The 23,402-nt window shown below is 41.5% G+C and overlaps 1 protein-coding gene across 2 annotated transcripts; it reads left to right on the top strand.

Annotated features, from left to right (window-relative positions):
• The first annotated feature begins 1,463 nt into the window (after positions 1-1,463).
• LOC112263868 (hyaluronan and proteoglycan link protein 3) lies at positions 1,464-23,138 on the top strand. Of its 2 annotated transcripts, none has more exons than XM_042316109.1 (8): positions 1,464-1,612; positions 12,279-12,419; positions 12,711-12,933; positions 13,854-13,999; positions 14,405-14,707; positions 15,033-15,311; positions 21,321-21,623; positions 22,156-23,138. In XM_042316109.1, coding segments are annotated over exons 1-8 (1,686 nt in total). In that variant the 5' UTR covers positions 1,464-1,611; the 3' UTR covers positions 22,446-23,138. The 2 variants fall into 2 exon arrangements, with proteins under 2 accessions (XP_042172043.1, XP_042172044.1); XM_042316110.1 differs by lacking the exon at positions 1,464-1,612 and adding an exon at positions 10,466-10,883.
• Positions 23,139-23,402: the final 264 nt, after the last annotated feature.

The raw sequence follows: 23,402 nt of genomic DNA, 5'->3' as shown, positions 1-23,402 counted from the left end.
CAGCAATCTTCAAGTCTTTCCACAGATTTTCAATGTGACTCAAGTCTGGGCTTTGCCTGGGCCACTCAAGGACTTTGACATTCTTCTTCTGAAGAAATTCCAGCATTGCTTTGGCTGTATGCTTGGGGTCATTTTCCTATTGGAATGTAAATCTTCACCCCCAGTCTAAGGTCTTTTGCACTCTAAAGCAGGTTCTCATCAAGGATTTGCCTGAATTTTGCTCCCTTCATTGTTCCCTTTATCCTTACCAGTCTCCCAGTCCCTGCCGCTGAAACGCTTCCACCATCATGCTTCATGGTAGGGATGATGTTAGACGGGTGATGAGCTGTGCCTGGTTTTCTCCAGACATAACACTTTCCATTCAGGGCAAAAGGTTACATTTTTGTCTCATCAGACCACAGAATCTTTTGCTTATGCTCTGAGTCTTACATGTGCCTTTTTGCAAACTCCAGGCGTGCTGTCATGTACCTTTTTCTCAGGAGTGGCTTTTGTCTGGCCACTCTCCCATAAAACCCAGATTTGCGAAGGGCTGTAGAGACTGTTGTCCTTCTAGCAGGTTCTCCCATCTCAGCTAAGGAACTCTGTAGTTCTGTCAGACTGGTCATTTGGTTCTTGATCACCTCACTGACCAAGGTCCTTCTTGCCCGGTTGCTCAGTTTGGTTGGACGCCCAGCTCTCGGCAGAGTCTGGGTAGTTCCATACTTTTTTTCCATTTCTCCATGATAGAGACCACTGTGCTCTTGGAAACTTTCAACATTCCAGAAATAGTTTTCTACCCTTCCCCAGATATATGCCTCATCACAATTCTACCTCAGAGATCTACAGACAGTTCCTTGGACTTCATGGTGTAGTTTCTGCTCTGACTGTCAACTGCGGGACCTTTGGAGCGTCATAGCAAAGGGGTGTGAATACTTATGTAAATGAGATATTTCTGTATTTCATTTTCAATAAATTTGCTAACATTTATATAAACATGTTTTCACTGTCATAATGGGGTATTGTGTGTAGATGGGTGATAAAAAGGCAGGCTGTAACACAACAAAATGTGGAATAAGTCATGAATACTTTCTGAAGGCACTATATGCACAAAGAGTTTCCAACTGTGTCAGATGGGGAGCAAGCGGATGCCTAAAGGGTTAGGGAAAATAGGATTTTGAATGGGAATCAACTGTTTGATACACACAAAGATATTAAAACAAATGTGTGTGTGTGTGTGTTTGGCAAGAGGAGAGACAGAGAGTGTGTGTGCGCCTGCATGTCTGTGTATGTGCATGTCTGTGTATGTGCACGAACATGTGTATGTGGACACAGTGCAAGTGCACCGTAAAAGGTTGCACAGGTTGCACCCAGAAACAACCGTTGCCAGCTGGAGTGCTCCATGCATCTTGGATGAATAACATCTGCTTTACAGTGTGTGTTTAGGATAGATGGATCAGAAGAGAGTCTAACACTCTCTGTTCTCTCTCTGCAGGCTGCAAACCAACCCTTTACTCCCCCAACAGCTGGCCAAGATGAGCTCATTTGTTATGGTTGGGGTAGTGATAGAAGATAGGGATTCTGTAATGAGAGGGGCCCCATAACTACACAGCAGGCAGAAGTCAACAGAAAAAGAGTAAGTAAAACAAGCTTACATTCTCATTTTGGGTTCTGATGGGGGTGCAACAGTTGAACTAAACTCAGGAGGCATTTATAAGTTATATTCTTCAGTATTCAATAGGTACAGTATTGGGACTGTGACACATTTTCTGTTGTTTTGGCTCTGGACTATGAGGTTAAAATGCAGACTGTCAACTTTAAGGGTATTTCCATCCATATCAGGTGAACCATAACAAAATTACAGGACTTTTTGTACATAGTCCCCCCATTTTAGGAGACCAAAATTCCCTTATGTGTATTAAAGTAGTAAAAAGTTTAAGTATTTGGTCTCATATTCATAGCACACAATGACTACATTAAGATTGTGACTCTACAAATTTGTTGGATGCATTTCCTGTTTTTTTAGTTGTGTTTACGATTATTTTGTGCCCAATAGAAATGTAATGGTAAATAATGTATTGTGTCATTTTGTAGTCACTTGTATTGTAAATAAGAATAGAATATGTTTCTAAACACTTCTACATTAATGTGGATGTTACCATGATTACGGATAATCCTGAATGGTGAATAATGATGAGTGAGAAAGTTACAAATGCACAAATATGATACCCCCAAGACTTGCTAACCTCTCATCATTACAATAACAGGGGAGGTTAGCATTTGGGGAGAGGTGGGGGGATATATGTGTGCATCTCACTAATATTTATTAATTTATTTAAGCATCAGCTGTCAGAGCAGCTCACAGATCATTGCACCTGTAAATAGCCCATCCAACTACCTCATCCCCATTTGTATTGTTTTGCTCCTTTGCACCCCAATATCTCGTTCTAATATTTTTTATTGAACACACACAAGAATGGTGTATAGGAATAAAAGACAAGTATGCAATTCTTATCTAAACATAAAAGAACAGACAGAAACAACAAGACCCAGAGTTCTGGGTACAAAGTAAATAATACAAAATAAGACATACAGAACAAGGACAGGTAGAGAGAAAGAGGAGAGATGAAGCAGGTACGGGGAGGAAAACATTTCATAAATAACGGACATGGAACGAGACAGGAAGAGCTTCAGCAAACTAATACTAAAGACAACAACAATCAATGCAGCAGTGGGGAACAGAGCAGGGAACTGACAAATATAGAGGAAATAAACAGGTGATGAGGAACTGACAAATATAGTGGAGGAAATAAACAGGTGATGAGGAACTGACAAATATAGGGGAGGAAATAAACAGGTGATGAGGAACTGACAAATATAGTGGAGGAAATAAACAGGTGATGAGGAACTGACAAATATAGTGGAGGAAATAAACAGGTGATGAGGAACTGACAAATATAGAGGAGGAAATAAACAGGTGATGAGGAACTGACAAATATAGTGGAGGAAATAAACAGGTGATGAGGAACTGACAAATATAGTGGAGGAAATAAACAGGTGATGAGGAACTGACAAATATAGTGGAGGAAATAAACAGGTGATGAGGAACTGACAAATATAGTGGAGGAAATAAACAGGTGATGAGGAACTGACAAATATAGTGGAGGAAATAAACAGGTGATGAGGAACTGACAAATATAGTGGAGGAAATAAACAGGTGATGAGGAACAGGTGATGAGGAACAAAATATAGAGGAGGAAATAAACAGGTGATGAGGAACTGACAAATATAGTGGAGGAAATAAACAGGTGATGAGGAACTGACAAATATAGAGGAGGAAATAAACAGGTGATGAGGAACTGACAAATATAGTGGAGGAAATAAACAGGTGATGAGGAACTGACAAATAAGTGGAGGAAATAAACAGGTGATGAGGAACTGACAAATATAGTGGAGGAAATAAACAGGTGATGAGGAACTGACAAATATAGTGGAGGAAATAAACAGGTGATGAGGAACTGAAACAGGTGATGAGGAACTGACAAATATAGTGGAGGAAATAAACAGGTGATGAGGAACTGACAAATATAGTGGAGGAAATAAACAGGTGATGAGGAACTGACAAATATAGTGGAGGAAATAAACAGGTGATGAGGAACTGACAAATATAGAGGAGGAAATAAACAGGTGATGAGGAACTGACAAATATAGAAGGAAATAAACAGGTGATGAGGAACTGACAAATATAGTGGAGGAAATATGATGAGGAACTGACAAATAGTGGAGGAAATAAACAGGTGATGAGGAACTGACAAATAAGTGGAGGAAATAAACAGGTGATGAGGAACTGACAAATATAGTGGAGGAAATAAACAGGTGATGAGGAACTGACAAATATAGTGGAGGAAATAAACAGGTGATGAAACTGAAAATATAGAGGAGGAAATAAACAGGTGATGAGGAACTGACAAATATAGTGGAGGAAATAAACAGGTGATGAGGAACTGACAAATATAGGGAGGAAATAAACAGGTGATGAGGAACTGACAAATATAGTGGAGGAAATAAACAGGTGATGAGGAACTGACAAATATAGAGGAGGAAATAAACAGGTGATGAGGAACTGACAAATATAGAGGAGGAAATAAACAGGTGATGAGGAACTGACAAATATAGAGGAGGAAATAAACAGGTGATGAGGAACTGACAAATATAGAGGAGGAAATAAACAGGTGATGAGGAACTGACAAATATAGAGGAGGAAATAAACAGGTGATGAGGAACTGACAAATATAGAGGAGGTAATAAACAGGTGATGAGGAACTGACAAATATAGAGGAGGTAATAAACAGGTGATGAGGAACTGACAAATATAGAGGAGGAAATAAACAGGTGATGAGGAACTGACAAATATAGTAAACAGGTGAGAGAAATAAACAGGTGATGAGGAACTGACAAATAAGAGGAGGAAATAAACAGGTGATGAGACAAATATAGGGAGGAAATAAACAGGTGATGAGGAACTGACAAATATAGTAAACAGGTGAAGGAACTAAAATATAGAGGAGGAAAAACAGGTGACAGGTGATGAGGAACTGACAAATATAGTGGAGGAAATAAACAGGTGAAAACTGACAAATATAGGTAAACAGATGAGGAACTGACAAATAATAAAACAGGTGATGAGGAACTGACAAATATAGGAAATAAACAGGTGATGGAGGAGGAATAAACAGGTGATGAGGAACTGACAAATATAGAGGAGGAAATAAACAGGTGATGAGGAACTGACAAATATAGGGAGGAAATAAACAGGTGATGAGGAACTGACAAATATAGAGGAGGTAATAAACAGGTGATGAGGAACTGACAAATATAGAGGAGGAAATAAACGGGTGATGAGGAACTGACAAATATAGTGGAGGAAATAAACAGGTGATGAGGAACTGACAAATATAGAGGAGGTAATAAACAGGTGAGGAGGAACTGACAAATATAGTGGAGGAAATAAACAGGTGATGAGGAACTGACAAATATAGAGGAGGTAATAAACAGGTGATGAGGAACTGACAAATATAGGGGAGGTAATAAACAGGTGATGAGGAACTGACAAATATAGGGGAGGAAATAAACAGGTGATGAGGAACTGACAAATATAGGGGAGGAAATAAACAGGTGATGAGGAACTGACAAATATAGGGGAGGAAATAAACAGGTGATGAGAAACTGACAAATATAGCGGAGGAAACAAACAGGTGATGAGGAACTTAGCATTCCCAAATGTTGGAAGGTGTTTTCTAACAGTCTCTAATCTGTAGGTATCTGAAAAAGTTACTTCTGGGAAGATTATACATTTCCCTCAGCAACTCAAAGGAGGCAAAAGTCCCTTCTATGTATAGATCCCCTATGGTATTTATCCCTAGCTCTCCACATTGCTCAAAGGTGTTATCAAGGTTAGAGGGGGCAAAGGAGGGATTCCTCGCAACAGGGAGCATGAAAGATATTGGTCTAAGGTCAAAGTGGACTTTAATTTGCTTCCAGATTCGGACTGTGCTATGTATAATAGGATTGTTACTATAAAGTGACATCCCCAGATTGACAGGCGACAAAATCACAGCGCCAATAGAGAAGGGGTCCGTCCTCCATACTAAGCCAGCTGGATGCCGGAAGTGTGTCATCCAGCAGAAACGTAACAGCGCCAGGAGGTTAGCAGCCCAATAGTAAAATATAGAATTTGGGAGAGACAATCCTCCTTCCATCTTGGATTTACAGAGGTGTTTTTACCTATCCTGTGTGTTTTATAATCACAGATTAATGGATTGATAATTGAGTCCAGTTGTTTATGAAAGGATTTAGGTATGAATACTGGGATGTTCTGGAATAGGTAGAGAAGTTGGTGGAGGAAGACCATTTTAATGCCATTAATTTTTCAGAGCAGAGAAATTGGGAGAGTTCTCCAAAATTGTATGTTTGCCTTGAGTTTTCGCATCAGAGAGGGGAAATTCTCTTTAAATAGTGACAAGTTTTGTTTGGTAACTACAATTCCTAGGTAGGTACATTTTTCTGAAGATAACTTAATTGGAAGATGTTCTAACCAAGAGGTGTTTTGCAACCGTATGGGTATTAATTCACTCTTGTTCCAATTTATTCTGCATCCCGTGAAGGTACCTGTCACGGTTTTCTGTATGTGAAAGAGAGTCAGACCAAAATGCGGCGTGTCTATTGCGATCCATGTTTAATGAAACAAAGTAAACACGAATCAAATACAAAAACAATAAACGTAACACGAAAACCGAAACAGCCTAATACTGGTGCAAAGTAACACAGAGACAGAACAAGGACAATCACCCACAAAACCCAACACCAAACAGGCTACCTAAATATGGTTCTCAATCAGAGACAATGACGAACACCTGCCTCTGATTGAGAACCATATCAGGCCAAACATAGAACTAGACAAACTAGACATGAAACATAGAATGCCCACTCAGCTCACACCCTGACCAACCAAAACATAGAAACATACAAAGCAAACTATGGTCAGGGTGTGACAGTACCAAACAAATTGATCACATCAAGAATAGCTGGAATACTAGCTTGGGGTTCTGTTACATAGAGGAGAATGTCATCTGCGTATAGGGAAATCTTATTTAGAGTATCTTTAGTATTACAGCCGTGTATTGCTGCATGAGATCTGATCGCCTGAGCGAGAGGTTCAATAATTAGAACAAAGAGCATAGGTCGACAGCGCACAACCCTGCCTGGTCCCTCTACAAAGGTTAAATCGGGGCGACAATGATTGGTTAGTGAGTATTCTCGCACAAGGGTTCCTATATTAAAGCTGGATCCAATTTATGAACCCATCTCCAATATTACATTTCTGTAGGATCTTGAATAGATAGGACCACTCAACTTGGCCAAAGGCCTTTTCGGAATCAAGAGATATAACGGCAAGGTCCACGTTGGGTAACCTCTGAGCATACATCATGTTGAAGAGGCGCCTGAGATTGAAGAATGAGTTTCTGTTAGGGATAAAGCTGGACTGGTCCGAATGGACCAATTTGCCCATTAAAGTGCTAATCCTGTTAGCGAGAGTTTTTGCTAAAATCTTTTGGTCTGTATTAAGGAGAGATATTGGTCTATATGACCCTACCTCTTCCAGATCTTTACCCTTATTATGTATAACTGTAATGAACGCCTCATCCAAAGTAGGAGGGAGAGCTCCATCCTCATTGGCCTGAACCAACATCGTTTATAGAATTCACCAGGGTATCCATCTGGGCCCGGGGTCTTGCCACTCTTTAGAGATTTAATTGTTTCTCGAATTTCCCCAAGAGCTATTTCCTTATTCAGGAAGTTGGAATCTTCCTTTTGTATAATTAAGGGGTTAGGATCTGCTTTAGATGTATATAGAGTCTCGTAAAACTGACGGAATCTGTCATTGATGTCTTTGGTGGAAGAGAGTAATTCCCCAGATGCAGATTTAACTTTGTGAATCATTCAGTCACTCACATTTTTTCGAAGTTGTCTGCCGAGTAATTTGTGTGGTTTGTCACCAAACTCAAAATATTTTTGGTTGGCATAGAGAAAAGATTTAGCAATTTTAGCTGAGAGAATCTGATTATATTCAAGTAATTATTTTATGGTTCTCCATGGATGGATGGGTAGCATTCTCCCTATCCAGGAAGTGAATTTGTCCCTTCAATTCCACAATTTTTTCCCCTGTTTTGCCTACTCCTGGCAGCCTGAAAGGAGATGATACAGCCTCTCAAATAAGCCTTCAGTGTTTCCCACAATAATGCTGGGGAAGTCTCTGTGTTGTTGTTGGTATCAAAGAAAAAGATGTTCACAGAATGTTGGTTCTGTGAGAAGCTGAGGATTCAAACCTCCAGACCCTCTCGTTTGATACAACGTCACCCAATCTCAGGGAGAAGGTGAGTGGACTGTGGTCAGAGATTAAAATATCCTGATACCTCACATTACAGGTATAGGGGAGTAATTTCACATCAACCAAAAAGTAGTCAATTCGGGTATAAACATTGTGAACATGAGAATAAAAGGAGTATTCCCTACTCGTAGGGTTAGATATCCTCCATATATCTAATAAATTAGATTTTTTATGTAGGTATTCAAGAATTCACTTGAATAGGAGGTAGGGGTTCACCGGGTAGAGCATCTATCCAAATATTGTTCTAGCACACAGTTAAGGTCCCCTCCAATGACCAGATTAGTCTGAGAGATATCTGGAATCAGGGCAAGGACTCTTTTGAAAAAGAGGGGTTATCAATGTTTGGCCCATAGATATTTAGTAGAGTTACAGAAGTAGAGTGGATCTCTCCTATTACGATCACATAACGACCCTCTTTATCCGCAATGGTGGTTTTATGTTGAAAGGGAATTCCTTTCCGTACCAGAATCGCTGTGCCTCTCGTTTTGGCAGAGCCGTTAGAGTGATACACTTGCTCCACCCACCTACATTTAAGTCTGCTATGAGAATTGTTTTTCAGGTGGGTTTCTTGCAAAAATATAATATCAGACGAGAGTGCTTTCAAGTGGGCTAGGACCTTGCCTCTCTTAATTGGTTCGTTTAAACCCTTGACATTCCAGGAAGTAAATGTAAGCCCCGCCCTCCTCTCGTTTGTAGTTCATATGGTGGCCTGCATAACATGTAACTCAATAAAAAGGTAAGAAAGCCCACCAAACCATTACGATCAGCATATGTAGCACCTACACCAGAGCAGTATCCAACTGACCCCTCCCCCCGGCAAGCACCCTTACGCTCCACCCTTTCCCCCAACTTTCCCCAACATTTACCCCCCCTCAACCCACCTTTTTAACAGGCATACACAAATAGGAGGGGAAAAATACAAATAATAAACACATTGTCTGGCTGATGCCAAAAATGCAAGGTGCGACCTCTAACGAGAGGTAAAAATAAAATCCCAACTATACGTTCACCTCTCACTAACTTCTACTAACATATGAACTGAGGAGGCTCCTGCAAATAAAGTGTTCATTTAGCATCTAATAAACCAAAACAGAATAAATGGCCATTTAAACATATTGCGCAATTAAGTGTCATCCTGGGTCAATCCCTGAGATAAACAAGATACAGCATCGCAAGATTATATTGCTAAGCAGTGTCGGTCTAAACATAAACCATCAGCCACCGATACAGACAGCAGTACATTTACTTATTGTGGGTTAGAAGATCGCACCCCAGTATCTCTACTTGCACATTCATCTTCTGCACATCTATCACTCCAGTGTTTAATTGCTAAATTGTAATTACTTCGCCACTATGGCCTATGTATTGCCTTACCTCCCTAATCTTACCTCATTTGCACACACTGTATATAGATTTTTTCTATAGTGTTATTGACTGAACGTTTGTCTATTCCATGTGTAACTTTGTGTTGCTGTTTGTGTCGCACTGCTTTGCTTTATATTAGCCAGGTTGCAGTTGTAAATGAGAACTTGTTCTCAACTGGCCTACCTGGTTAAATAAAGGTGAAATAAAAAATAAAATAATAAAAATGCACGATTCATTCAGGATTACCTGTAATAATGGTAGCATCCACATTAATGTAGAAGTGTTTAGATGTCACGCCCTGGTCTTAGTATTTTGTGTTTTCTTTATTTATTTGGCCAGGCCAGGGTGTGACATGGGTTTATTTTGTGTTGTGTTTATGTATGGGGGTTTTTCGTAGGTTTTAGGATTGTGGTTTAGTGGGGTGTTCTAGCAAAGTCTATGGTTGCCTGAGGCTGTTCTCAATCAGAGGCAGGTGATTCTCGTTGTCTCTGATTGGGAACCATATTTAGGCAGCCATATTCTTTGAGTGTTTCGTGGGTGATTGTTCCTGTCTCTGTGTTTTGTATTCACCAGATAGGATGTATAGGTTTTCACGTTCCGTTTGTTGTTTTGTATTGTTCCTATTTCATCTTCATTAAAGATGTATATTATTAACCACGCTGCATTTTGTTCCGACTCTCCTTCGACGGAAGAAAACCGTAACATTAGAAACATATTCTATTCTTATTTACAATGAAAATGACTCCAAAATGACGCAATAAGTTATTTACCATTACTTTCTATTGGACACAAAATAATCGTAAACACAACCAAAACAAACAGCAAATGCATCTAACAAATGTCTAAAGTCACAAGCTTGATGTAGTCATTACATGCTAGGAATATGGGACCAAACACTATACTTTCGACAAATTTAATACATATACTGTAAGTTAATTTGTCAAAATACTTTTGGTCTCCTAAAATGGGGGACTATGTCGAAAACGTTCTGTTATCATTGAAAATCCAAAGTTCTGCAGTACAGAGCCAAAACAACAAAAAGGTGTCACTGTCCTAATACTTTAAGCTCACTCTATATATCATTATTTAAATGTCAACAAATGTATGTAGCAATCGCAGATTGCCCCTTTAAAGTTTTAGAGACTCTGGGGAAAGTGACTCAATTCATGCAGTGTATTAGAGCATGTCCGTCATTATTTCTGCTGACCTGGCAATTATGCACTGGATCCGTTTATAATGAAAACAAATGGTTTGATGGATCGGTTTTGCTTTGTTTCTAATAAATTCACACAACCGTAAATTACTCAAGGTTTTTGGGACAACTTGTGGATTATTTTCATGTATTCTTTTGAAGCCAAGTACTTGGATATGTTTTTTGTGTCATCATTGGGGTCAGAATCCATAGTGCCACTATAACCACAGGCGGGTACATTTTCTGAGGACCGCTCAACAACTCCGCATACTTACCATTTTTTTCTGCTGAACATCCATCAGAAGAAGCTGTATCTCTCCCTTTTCTTTGACATAATATTTTGGGGTTTAATAAAAACTCGAAGAAAAGTCACGCGGCATTATACCAGCTAGTTGTTAAACTGTAAGTAAATAATAATCACCACATGAAGAATATCATAAAACAGATGACAAATTAACAGTATCAGGTTGAAAAAGATTATTCTGATTCAGGTTGATAAATTGTATTACTCGTATCGCCGCTACGTAGTTTGATAAATTGTTTTACTGGAATCGTCGCTACGTGTAAGTAAATGCCAGGTGTGCAGAACAGGAGGCAGTATCATATTCCTTACCGACTTTCTGGGAAATTGACTATTACGGTGCATATCGCCTCTATAGGTTTCTATATTATAATCAAAGACTATGATGATCAAGAAGTCTAATTGAGATGTTGAATCAAAACACATGTATTGTTGCCTATTGAATATATACTGTTTTTTTTGTGACCAAAAGTTTTGTTTTTTAATAATCTGTAAAACACATTGAAATGTAATAACCTACAAACACAACAACCCCTACCCTCCACTCCATGGCAAACCTCTGAGAAAATAACAGGAAAGAAATTGACTATAGACATTCAATTAAATTGTCTTCCAGATCTAGTATTCAGGGCAAAGAACTGCAGTAAAATGTTTTAGATGGATTTAATTGTATTATGCATTTTGTTCCCGTATTTACCCTGGTTAACTAGACTGTATTTGGGTCAGAAGCACCGACATCTGGAGCAAGAGCACAGACAAATTATTGCTAAATTAAGATGTTGTTTTCACATCAGTTTTTGACTAGGAGCCAAAGTTTACTAAGTACTAAATAAAACAAAACAAAAATGTTAATCTACAACCATTGCAATGCTCAAACAGGGACATAAACTTCACATTTTTTAAAGTATTTTGTGAGTTGCAGATTTGCCATACGAAACATGATATGATACTGCCACCTATTGGCGGTTTATAGCTACGACTACTGTTAATATGCAAGTGGAACGTAACAGTATGAGGGCTAGGGAGATAGGCCAGCAGCAGGGGAGGGAGAAGCTAGTGCTAACTGAGACTGGGGTCAGTCAAAGTCAGTGGTTCCCACACCCTTTACAGCTCTTAGACCCACCACATAATCTAAATCAATGTGTCTGAACAGGCCCCAGTGTTTAGCCGCTACCCAGAGGGAATTATCTGTGACCCTCCTCTGGGTCCCGTCCCACCATATGGGAACCACTGGGAAGGGGATCCAGTCAAGACACCATCCCAACTCCATTTTTGTACCTTCTCCCTGCATTGTGCACTGGTTCGCTCCCACTCAAGGATTTAAAATAATTGAAACGGTGGTTGAATTGGCTGAACAGATATCAGTCCAGTCCTTTTATAGCCATGAGGGGAGTGAACAAGTGCACACTTCGGGGAGAAGGGAGAGTATTATGAGACTAAAGACACTATACTCGTACCCCAGAGCCTAATATTTGCTTGTATCCTCTATGGTTCAGTGACAAGGATGATGGTGGCTCACCCTCGCCCCCTGTTGGTGATATTGCTGCAGCTGCTCCTCTCCTGCTTGCCCGCCCTCGGATACTCCTCCAACAGATTCTTCTACCAAGACATTCTCAACGGAAACGGCAATGGAGAGAGTAGGAGCATACACTTATGTTTTATGAATGAAGAGTTGAACATGAGTACATGCCTTAGGTAGGGGCAATGCATCCACCTTCCATGTAACATACACACAAATGTTTTGCAATTGAAAACGATAGTGAGCCTTTCTTATTGAGCAAGTCCAGGTAGTTCCTCCCTCTTTCAGTCCCTTGGTGCCTAATGAACACGACCCATAAATGGCTTATCAATTCAAACTCTCAGAGGGGGTTGCACAGACCCAAATGAAGTCTGACTAACTGCTGTTTCGTGTGTATTTTCCTTTCTAGTCCACTTTAACGGTGTAAAGCTCCATGTGGACTCCTCCCAGCCCTTTGTGTTCGCTTTGCGGGGGAGTAACGCAACCCTATCCTGCCGATACTGGTACGAGCCAGAATTGAGCTCCCCCAGGAGGGTGCGGGTGAAGTGGTCCTGGCTGCCCATTGTGGGGGGCCATGAGACAGACGTTCTAGTGGCCATCGGGCCCCGCATTCACAGCTTTGGGGATTTCAGGTACTCTAGCTATTCTTAATGCAGATGGTTCATTCTAAAAACCATTATGATCATTTGTGTATAGTGAGTGTTTTTATTTATATACTGTAGTTCTTAAGCTCCCGCCTTTGATTTTTATAGTTTCAATTTTTTTTTCTTCGTATTCCTTTAATTTCTACACTGTCATACATTGTTATAATTGTGTCACAAATTCCGTATTATGTACCTTGCATTTCTTTTCCTGCATTTTTGTGAATTCAGGGCTTCCTCATAAAGATTAATGTGGTTAATGTGATTAGCATGAGGTTGTAAATGACTCAATCATTTTTTTAAAGCCACCCAGTAAAATACTACTGGAGTTAAAGTCCAAAAGTATCTGGTCTTAAATATACATAAGTATCTAAAGTCAATGTGAATGCTTTAAATGACATTTCTTATATTACACAAACCAGACTGGCAGATTCTTGATTTAAAGACAGCCGGGGACACACTCAAACTCAGACACAATTGGCCAACGCAACATGAGTTTAGTCCACCAGAGCAGACATGGGGGTGGTGGTGTGTTATATTGATAAGTGTGTGAATTGGACACTTTTTGCTGTCCTGCCTGAGCGTTTCAATGTAACAAGCACTTTGGAGTGTCAGGAAAAATGTATGGGAATAAAAAGTGTATTTTCTTTAGGAATGAAGTGGAGTTAAAGTTGACAAACATATGAATATTCAACTAAAGTGCAGATACCCCAAAAACTACATAGGTAATACTTCAAAGTGTTTTTATTTTGTTACTTTACACCACTGACACTCTGGGCTGTATAGATGAGGAAAATGCATTTCACACAACTGTTGTGATACAGTGGATCATTTTGAGTTTGCCTGCACAAAAATATTTATACATCTGTTGAACACATTGATGATAACAAAGTCCTCTATTTATCTCTCAGGGACCGGGTGCATCTCAGACAGGACTCACCAGGAGATGCTTCGCTGGTCATGACTGAACTCCAGCTCAATGACACGGGTCGTTACCGCTGTGAGGTCATCGACGGGCTGGAGGACAAGAGCGCCACTGTTAACCTCGAGCTACGAGGTAGAATATATTATAGTGCTGTATAACAACCTCATTTGTGAGTGTCATCCAGCCCCTCCCATCACTACTGTACTCACACACAATTAAGGTGCAATCTGCAATATTTACAGCTATTATGTGGTCATTTAAATGAATTATATATTATAAAGCCTATCAATTTATTCTTGAAAAATATAATGTATGTGTTTAGTACTGTCCATCTGCCTTTTACCCAATGTTACTGATGTCATGTACTGTCATGCACTACATCTGAGGTTCCCTCTATGGGTTGAAGTGTTACATTGGTCCAGCCCCATCCCTCAGCTTCAACTAAGTTAGGCTAACCAAGTAAGGCTGCTGTTTGGCTGAGAAACTAATGAAGGATTGTGCCTTAAAGGTCATTACATATCTCTTGCTCTCCTCCAGGTGTGGTTTTTCCCTACCAGCCTCCTCACGGGCGCTACAATCTGACCTACCATGATGCTCAGCAAGTCTGCCAGGAGCAGGACTCCACTCTGGCCACCTTCGAGCAGTTGTTCCAGGCCTGGGAGGAGGGGCTGGACTGGTGCAATGCAGGTTGGCTGGCTGATGGGACAGTGCAGTACCCCATCACCAAGTCCCGGAGCCCCTGTGGGGGGCTGGGCCTCGCCCCCGGGGTTAGGAGCTACGGTAGACGCCACCGCCACCTCCACCGCTACGACGCCTTCTGTTTCTCCTCCTCCCTCCGAGGTGAGACACACACACACACACACACACACACACACACACACACACACACACACACACACACACACACACACACACTATACAGGTGTACACACTATACAGGTACACACTATACAGGTGCAGATATAGAGATAATTCACCCTACAACTAGTGTCAAGCACAGTCCATCTATTGTGTAACATTCTGTTATATGTATTTGAAGAAATCTGCAATTGACTCTTACAGTAACTTTCATTTTGTGGTGAACTTTCAGTGAGCTCCCTTAGATGCATAACTTTGAATTGATCACCTTATACACCTCCGGTCTCTGCCATGTCCTCTTCTCCAGGTAAGGTCTACTACCTCCAGCTCCCCCAGAAGGTCAACCTCACTGAGGCCCAGCAGGTGTGCTTCAACAACGGGGCCCAGATTGCCAAGGTGGGCCAACTCTACGCTGCCTGGAAGTTCATGGGTCTGGACCGCTGTGATGCCGGATGGCTTGCTGACGGGAGCCTGCGCTACCCCATCAACAACCCCCGCCGCAACTGTGGCCCCATGGAACCAGGGGTGCGCAGCTTTGGGTTTGCCCCACCGCACCACAAGCACGGAGTGTACTGCTACAGTGCAGGTACGCGGTAAATCTGATATACGTGGTAAAAGTACATACCAACCTTAGGTCATACCATTTACATCTCTCATAGTAGGTAGGGGAACAAACCGAAATCCACATGAATGAATGTTGACATGCATAGAAATTCAAGATGCTATGGTGAGAGGGCTGTGCTATGATGTAAAGTTGTGGTATGGTGTGTGAGGCCCTCTAGTGTGGTGAAGGCTTGACAAAAAAGAATAATACTGGGATACGATGGCCTGATGGTTGTGTTTCAGGGCTATAGTCCTCGCTAGTCTGTCAGCCTCCCTTGTGATTTAGACAAGCAGGTTAGCAACACCATGGTGAACAACATGCATGTTCCACACAGGGTTAGCCACTCACTGTAACAAAAGAAACATTTTGTTCAATGACTTCTCCCTGGATTGGGATGTCCTTTCTCTTTATGGTAAAGGGTATCTTTTTTATAGAGGTTTTACCTCATATTCATTATATCTTGGACAATACCAGTCTACATATGGAAATGGAGCGTTTCAATGTTTTGTAGTGAAAAAGATGGAAGAAAGGGTTGTAACCAAATGACTCCCAGTGATATCATCTGTAATTTTCAAATAAAAACAAAGACTTTCATACAATGACTTTCCAGTCTTCTTGACATCACCGGGCGTCATTTTCTTCTACCTTGGGTGTGTTCGTAAATTCACTCTGGCTATCTACTCCGATTTCAGAGCACTATCGTCTGAGTGTGACAGAGCGCAGAATAACTGATGAATTTGTGAACTCTCAACACCTGTTGAATATGGCTGGTGTCAGTAAACATTGGTAAAAAAAGCATAATTAAACTGTTGCCAGCAGCACAGTTAGTCACCAAAACTCTGGATAACATGGTCAGAGGGAAGTATTCTCTCATTTATGTCTGGAAGTAGCTAGCAAGCTAGCTAACTTTAGCCAGTTAGCTTGGGTGCTTGACTGCTGTTGTGAGGCCAGAACGCTCAGAACAACCCTACTCCTTGGCCAGAGCATCCAGTGTTCGCTCTGAATGCTCAGAACAACCCTACTCCTTGGCCAGAGCATCCAGTGTTCGCTCTGAACGCTCAGAACAACCCTACTCCTTGGCCAGAGCATCCAGTGTTCGCTCTGAACGCTCAGAACAACCCTACTCCTTGGCCAGAGCATCCAGTGTTCGCTCTGAACGCTCAGAACAACCCTACTCCTTGGCCAGAGCATCCAGTGTTCGCTCTGAACGCTCAGAACAACCCTACTCCTTGGCCAGAGCATCCAGTGTTCGCTCTGAACGCTCAGAACAACCCTACTCCTTGGCCAGAGCATCCAGTGTTCGCTCTGAACGCTCAGAACAACCCTACTCCTTGGCCAGAGCATCCAGTGTTCGCTCTGAACGCTCAGAACAACCCTACTCCTTGGCCAGAGCATCCAGTGTTCGCTCTGAACGCTCAGAACAACCCTACTCCTTGGCCAGAGCATCCAGTGTTCGCTCTGAACGCTCAGAACAACCCTACTCCTTGGCCAGAGCATCCAGTGTTCGCTCTGAACGCTCAGAACAACCCTACTCCTTGGCCAGAGCATCCAGTGTTCGCTCTGAACGCTCCGAGAGCGAAACACTGAATTTACGAATGGACAATCGGACAAAGGCCCAGAGCGTTCGTGTTTACGAACGCCCAGAGCACACTCTGAGCACTCTCTAGCACTCCAGAGTGAATTTACGAGCGCACCCCTTGTTGACTACAAAACCATTTCACATATGCAGACACTGGTATGGTGCTGGATGTAACAAATATGAAGTTAAACTGTGAAGTGGTCCTTGAATTAATCTATGACTGATCCTCTAATGTCATGTATGAATATTATACATAATAATAATATTATTATAATATTGATATGTTTTACCAATAATTCTGGACCCACCTAAATCTTGCTGTAGGCTATAATGTGATCCATCACTCAGTATGAATGAATCTGTATTTAAACTCTGACCTCAGCTTCAACTGCAATATTATGCACATTTGTATTTATACTTCATGTATTGTATTTATCTGCTGTACTCTCTTTGTAAACATATTTGTTTATGACATAGGAGCTGAACTCAGAATTAATAGGTAATTCATTAATTATCAAAAATAACCAGTTCTGTGATGATTTATAAGCTGTTATTATGTTTATCTCAAAAACAAGTACTTATCTTTTATACTGTATGGCCTGTACCTCACTTGGTTGGCTGGTTTGATTATGTAGGTGGTGGGTTTTAACATGGTTTTAGACGATAACGGACACGTATACTAACTTATTTTTGTAAAATAAATAGTCAACATTTGTTTCATGTGTTAATGATTTTGCCTACTTTGGACGCATGCTTGGTTTGTTTGTGTTTTTATAACGTTCAGTTCAATTCAAACATTAAATCCTTGCACATGTACCAGGCTTAGCAGTGTTGCTTCCTCGCTCACAACATCGTTACCAGTACTTGATCTTGCGCCCTCTGCCTCACCAACACAGGTGACCACCCTGCTTGACAACCTACTAACCAGTTGTGCCACACAAAAAAATATCAAATTCAATGGCACTATTGGTGACATTTCATGCTGCAGAGTGAGCTAACAGCACGATCTTATCTCCGTTACACTCACACCAGAGGAAGCTGGTGGGAGGAGCTATAGGAGGACGGGCTCATTGTAATGACTGGAATGGAATGAATGGAACAGAGTCAAATGTGGTTTCCATATGTTTGATGTGTTTGATACAGTTCCATTGATTCCAGCCAATTACAATGAGCCCATCCTCCTATAGCTCCTGCCATCCGCCTCCTCTGACACACACAACCCAGCTAACAATTCCTATGTCTGAAACTTTTGTGGAATGTTATGTTTTACTGTTCTCCTTACGTGAAAGTGTCCAGTGCTTTGTGAGTTTTGGCAATGTTTCATTTACGTCAATGAGCACATCACCAGATTATAATTAGCATGTTTTGTCAGGAAGTTTTTAACATGTTCAGAAAAACGTTAAGGTTGGGATTCAATGCAATTGCGGGATATAGTTGAGGCTTTTAAAGGCAATGTTCCCGCGTTTGCGAAGATCCCATTCACGATAAACACTGTAAATGTCGGCTCAATCGTAAATTGCCTTTAAAAAGCGCAATGCCTATGCCTATAACCCAGGATGGGATTGAATCCTGGTCTAACACTTTGTGTCCTGCTCTACCTCAGCATCCATCTGTTCAAGCATTGCTATTAACAACTTTAATACATGATTACACTGCTATTAACAACTTTAATACATGATTACACTGCTATTAACAACTTTAATACATGATTACACTGCTATTAACAACTTTAATACATGATTACACTGCTATTAACAACTTTAATACATGATTACACTGCTATTAACAACTTTAATACATGATTACACTGCTATTAACAACTTTAATACATGATTACACTGCTATTAACAACTTTAATACATGATTACACTGCTATTAACAACTTTAATACATGATTACACTGCTATTAACAACTTTAATACATGATTACACTGCTATTAACAACTTTAATACATTATTTTATTTATTTATTTAACCAGGTAAGCTAGTTGAGAAGAAGTTCTCATTTACAACTGCGACCTGGCCAAGATAAAGCAAAGCAGTGCGACACAAACAACAACACAGAGTTACACATGGAATAAACAAGCGTACCGTCAACAACACAATAGAAAAAAAGAAAGTCTATTTACAGTGTGTGCAAATGGCATGAGGAGGTAAGGCAGTAAATAGGCCATAGTAGCAGTGTGCAAATGGCGTGAGGAGGTAAGGCAGTAAATAGGCCATAGTAGCAGTGTGCAAATGGCGTGAGGAGGTAAGGCAGTAAATAGGCCATAGTAGCAGTGTGCAAATGGCATGAGGAGGTAAGGCAGTAAATAGTAGTAGCAGTGTGCAAATGGCATACCATAGTAGCAGTGTGCAAATGGCATGAGGAGGTAAGGCAGTAAATAGGCCATAGTAGCAGTGTGCAAATGGCGTGAGGAGGTAAGGCAGTAAATAGGCCATAGTAGCAGTGTGCAAATGGCATGAGTAGCAGTGTAAGTAGGCCATAGCAAATGGCCATGAGGAGGTAAATGGCAGTAAATAGGCCATAGTAGCAGTGTGCAAATGGCATGAGGAGGTAAGGCAGTAAATAGGCCATAGTAGCAGTGTGCAAATGGCATGAGGAGGTAAGGCAGTAAATAGGCCATAGTAGCAGTGTGCAAATGGCATGAGGAGGTAAGGTAGTAAATAGGCCATAGTAGCAAAATAATTACAATTTAGCAAATGAACACTGGAGTGATAGATGAGCAGATGGTGATGTGCAAGTAGAAATACTGGTGTGCAAAAGAGCAGAAAAGTAAATAAAAGCAATATGGGGATGAGGTAGGTAGATTGGGTGGGCTATTTACAGATGGACTATGTACAGCTGCAGTGATCGGTTAGCTGCTCAGACAGCTGATGTTTAAAGTTAGTGAGGGAAATATAAGTCTCCAGCTGCAGTGATTTTTGCAATTCGTTCCAGTCATTGGCAGCAGAGAACTGGAAGGAAAGGCAGCCAAAACAGGTGTTGGCTTTGGGGATGACCAGTGAGATATACCTTCTGGAGCGCGTGCTACGGGTGGGTGTTGTTATCATGACCAGTGAGCTGAGATAAGGCTGAGCTTTACCTAGCATAGATTTATAGATGACCTGGAGCCAGTGGGTCTGGCGACGAAAATGTAGCGAGGGCCAGCCGACTAAAGCATACAGGTCGCAGTGGTGGGTGGTATAAGGGGCATTGGTGACAAAACAGATGGCACTGTGATAGACTGCATCTACCTCAGCATTTTATTGAGTAGGGTATTGGAGGCTATTTTGTAAATGACATCGCCGAAGTCGAGGATCGGTAGGATAGTCAGTTTTACGAGGGTATGTTTGGCAGAATGAGTGAAGGAGGCTTTGTTGTGAAATAGAAAGCCGATTCTCAATGTAATTTTGGATTGGAGATGTTTAATATGAGTCTGGAAGGAGAGTTTACAGTCTAGCCAGACACCTAGGTATTTGTAGTTGTCCACATATTCTAAGTCAGAACCGTCCAGAGTAGTGATGCTAGGTTTTGTGGGCGGGTGTGGGCAGGGAACGGTTGAAAAACATGCATTTGGTTTTACTAGCATTTAAGAGCAGTTGGAGGCCACAGAAGGAGTGTTGTATGGCATTGAAGCTCGTTTGGAGGTTTGTTAACACAGTGTCCAAAGAAGGGCCAGATGTATACAGAATACAGTATACCTCTCTGCGTAGAGGTGGATCATGGAATCACCCGCAGCAAGAGCGACATCGTTGATATATACATAGAAAAGAGTCAGCCCAAGAATTGAACCCTGTGGTACCCCCATAGAGACTGCCACAGGTCCGGACAACAGGCCCTCTGATTTGACACACTGAACTTTGTCTGAGAAGTAGTTGGTGAACCAGGCGCGGCAGTCATTTGAGGAACCAGGGCTGTTGAGTCTGCCGATAAGAATACGGTGATTGACAGAGTCAAAAGCCTTGGCCAATTAGTGAGGGAGAGCCTCAAATAACCCCTTAATTTCTATATATCCACTGTGTACATTAATTGCGTCAAAGTTGGTCAACATGGAAGCGCAAGTCTGACAATTTTTATCCCCATAATGCAACACACTTGGAAAGGTGACCAACGACTTTATAAAACAGAGCCACTCGTACACAAGCAATTCCTAATGAGCCATGTACAACTGCTTTACCCCATCACAAACCCAGAATATGTTGTTTTACTCCGTTGTTTGTAAACCTTGTCTTTGTAAACAAACAATGTATCGCTTCAAAACATGGTTAAAACTATCAGTTAGATCTCATGGACTGTCTGCCTTTGCACCTGTGGTTACATTGCTCCAGTCCTATCCCTCAGCCTTATTGCAATTCCAGTGGCAGGGCTGTTGTTTGGCTGAAAAATAGAATTACATTACAGTCATTACATATCTCTTGCTCCCCTCCAGTTGTGGTGTTTCCCTACCAGCCTCCTCACGGGCGCTACAATCTGACCTACCATGATGCTCAGCAAGTCTGCCAGGAGCAGGACTCCACTCTGGCCACCTTCGAGCAGTTGTTCCAGGCCTGGGAGGAGGGTCTGAACTGGTGCAACGCAGGCTGGCTGGCTGACGGGACAGTGCAGTACCCCATCACCAAGCCCCGAAGGCCCTGTGGGGGGCTCGGCCTCTCCCCCGGGGTTAGGAGTTACGGTAGTCGCCACCGCCACCTCCACCGCTACGATGTGTTTTGCTCCTCCTCCCCCCTCCAAGGTGAGAGATGTTTAGACTTCTGTTCATCCCACAGAGAAAGATCAACACTGTGTAACTGGATGTGTACATCCCATAGAGAAAGATCAACACTGTGTAACTGGATGTGTACATCCCATAGAGAAAGATCAACACTGTGTAACTGGATGTGTACATCCCACAGAGAAAGATCAACACTGTGTAACTGGATGTGTACATCCCATAGAGAAAGATCAACACTGTGTAACTGGATGTGTACACTCTGAGGAAAAAAGGTTCCAAAGGGGTTCTTCGGCTGTCCCAATAGGAAAAGCCTTTTAGGTTCCAGGTAGAACCATTTTTGGTTCCAGGTAGAACCATTTTTGGTTTCATGTAGAATCCTCTGTGGAAAGAGTTCTACATGGAACCCAAAAGGGTTTTTCAAAGGGTTCTCCTATGGGGACAGCCGAAGAACAATTTTAGGTTCTAGATAACACCTTTTTTTCTAAGAGTGTTTAGATATGCTAAGCTTGGATTTGGATGGGTAGACAATACAGTTTCCCTTTCTCTTCTCCAGGTAAGGTCTACTACCTCCAGCTCCCCGAGAAGGTCAACCTCACTGAGGCCCAGCAGGCGTGCTTCAAAGATGGGGCCCAGATAGCCAAGGTGGGCCAGCTCTATGTCGCCTGGAGGTTCATGGGCCTGAACCACTGTGATGCCGGATGGCTCGCCGATGGGAGCCTGCGCTACCCCATCACCAAACCCAGCCGCAACTGTGGCCCCCTGGAACCAGGGGTGCGCAGCTTTGGGTTCCCCCCTCCATACCAGAAGCATGGGGTGTACTGCTACAGTGCAGGTATGCAGTAAATCTGATAGATGTGATACATCTACATATCACCAATCTCACATCTCTTCTAGTATGGTAACAGCAGGTTAGCAGCACCATGGTGAACATGCATTTCTCGCACAGGATCAAATACTCACTGCATCTAGCCTGTGGTCAACGAGATCAGGAACATTTGTCGTAGTCCACAATTCAAGGACTTGAGATTTCCTTGCTCTGTTTTTCTGGCGGTATTTGATAGGGACAGATATAATCTAGAGATTGAATGAACAACAGTCAGATGCAATGCACCATCATACCTGAGCTAATTTCCAGTGGTTGTCCTCAGATTATCATTGAAGTACACTAGTTAGTATTAAAACATCTACACAGTTGTTCTGATGTCATGAGCCAGATCTTTACAGTATGCATATCTATGACTGTTGATAGATGTGTTATATTGTAATATAATGTATGAATACTATACCTACACAACTGTAGTACATTATGGACCCACCTACATCTTGTTGTAGCCTATAATGTGATCCCTCACTATGTGTGAATGAACCTGTAGTTAAACCCGGACCTCAGCTTCAACTGTAATATTATGCATATTGTTAGTTCAACTTCCTGTATTGTATGCATTTACTGTTCTCTCTTTGTAAACATTTTCCTGTATGACATAGGAGCTGATCTCAGCTGATATTTTTGTTAAATAAATTGTCTACCTTTTAAAAGGCTTTTGATTAATGTGTTAATGATTGTGTGAGGTATGCTTGGTTTGTTTGTGTTTTTAAAACCATTCAATTCAATCCAAAAATGTAATCCTTTAGACACAATCCGCAAAGCCGAAGACAGGAAAGACTAGTAACATCTGTGTTTGAGAAACAATATCTATTATTGTAGTATACAACTACTTATTTCTGTCTATCCCTGCCTTGTTTTCCAACCATAGAGATGGATAGGGGGCACACTTGCCCGTTTTTGCAAAGCGTGTTTTT

Source organism: Oncorhynchus tshawytscha, unplaced genomic scaffold, assembly GCF_018296145.1.
Source record: "Oncorhynchus tshawytscha isolate Ot180627B unplaced genomic scaffold, Otsh_v2.0 Un_contig_6717_pilon_pilon, whole genome shotgun sequence".
NCBI lineage: Eukaryota > Metazoa > Chordata > Actinopteri > Salmoniformes > Salmonidae > Oncorhynchus > Oncorhynchus tshawytscha.
Note: the sequence above shows the minus strand (reverse complement) of the source record. Positions and strands in the feature narration are given on the sequence as shown.

Coding starts and splice junctions, on each gene's coding strand:
- LOC112263868 (XM_042316109.1), top strand. Junction 12,934..13,853: donor CACAGCTTTGGGGATTTCAG/GTACTCTAGCTA, acceptor TTTATCTCTCAG/GGACCGGGTGCATCTCAGAC. Junction 21,624..22,155: donor CTCCTCCTCCCCCCTCCAAG/GTGAGAGATGTT, acceptor TCTCTTCTCCAG/GTAAGGTCTACTACCTCCAG.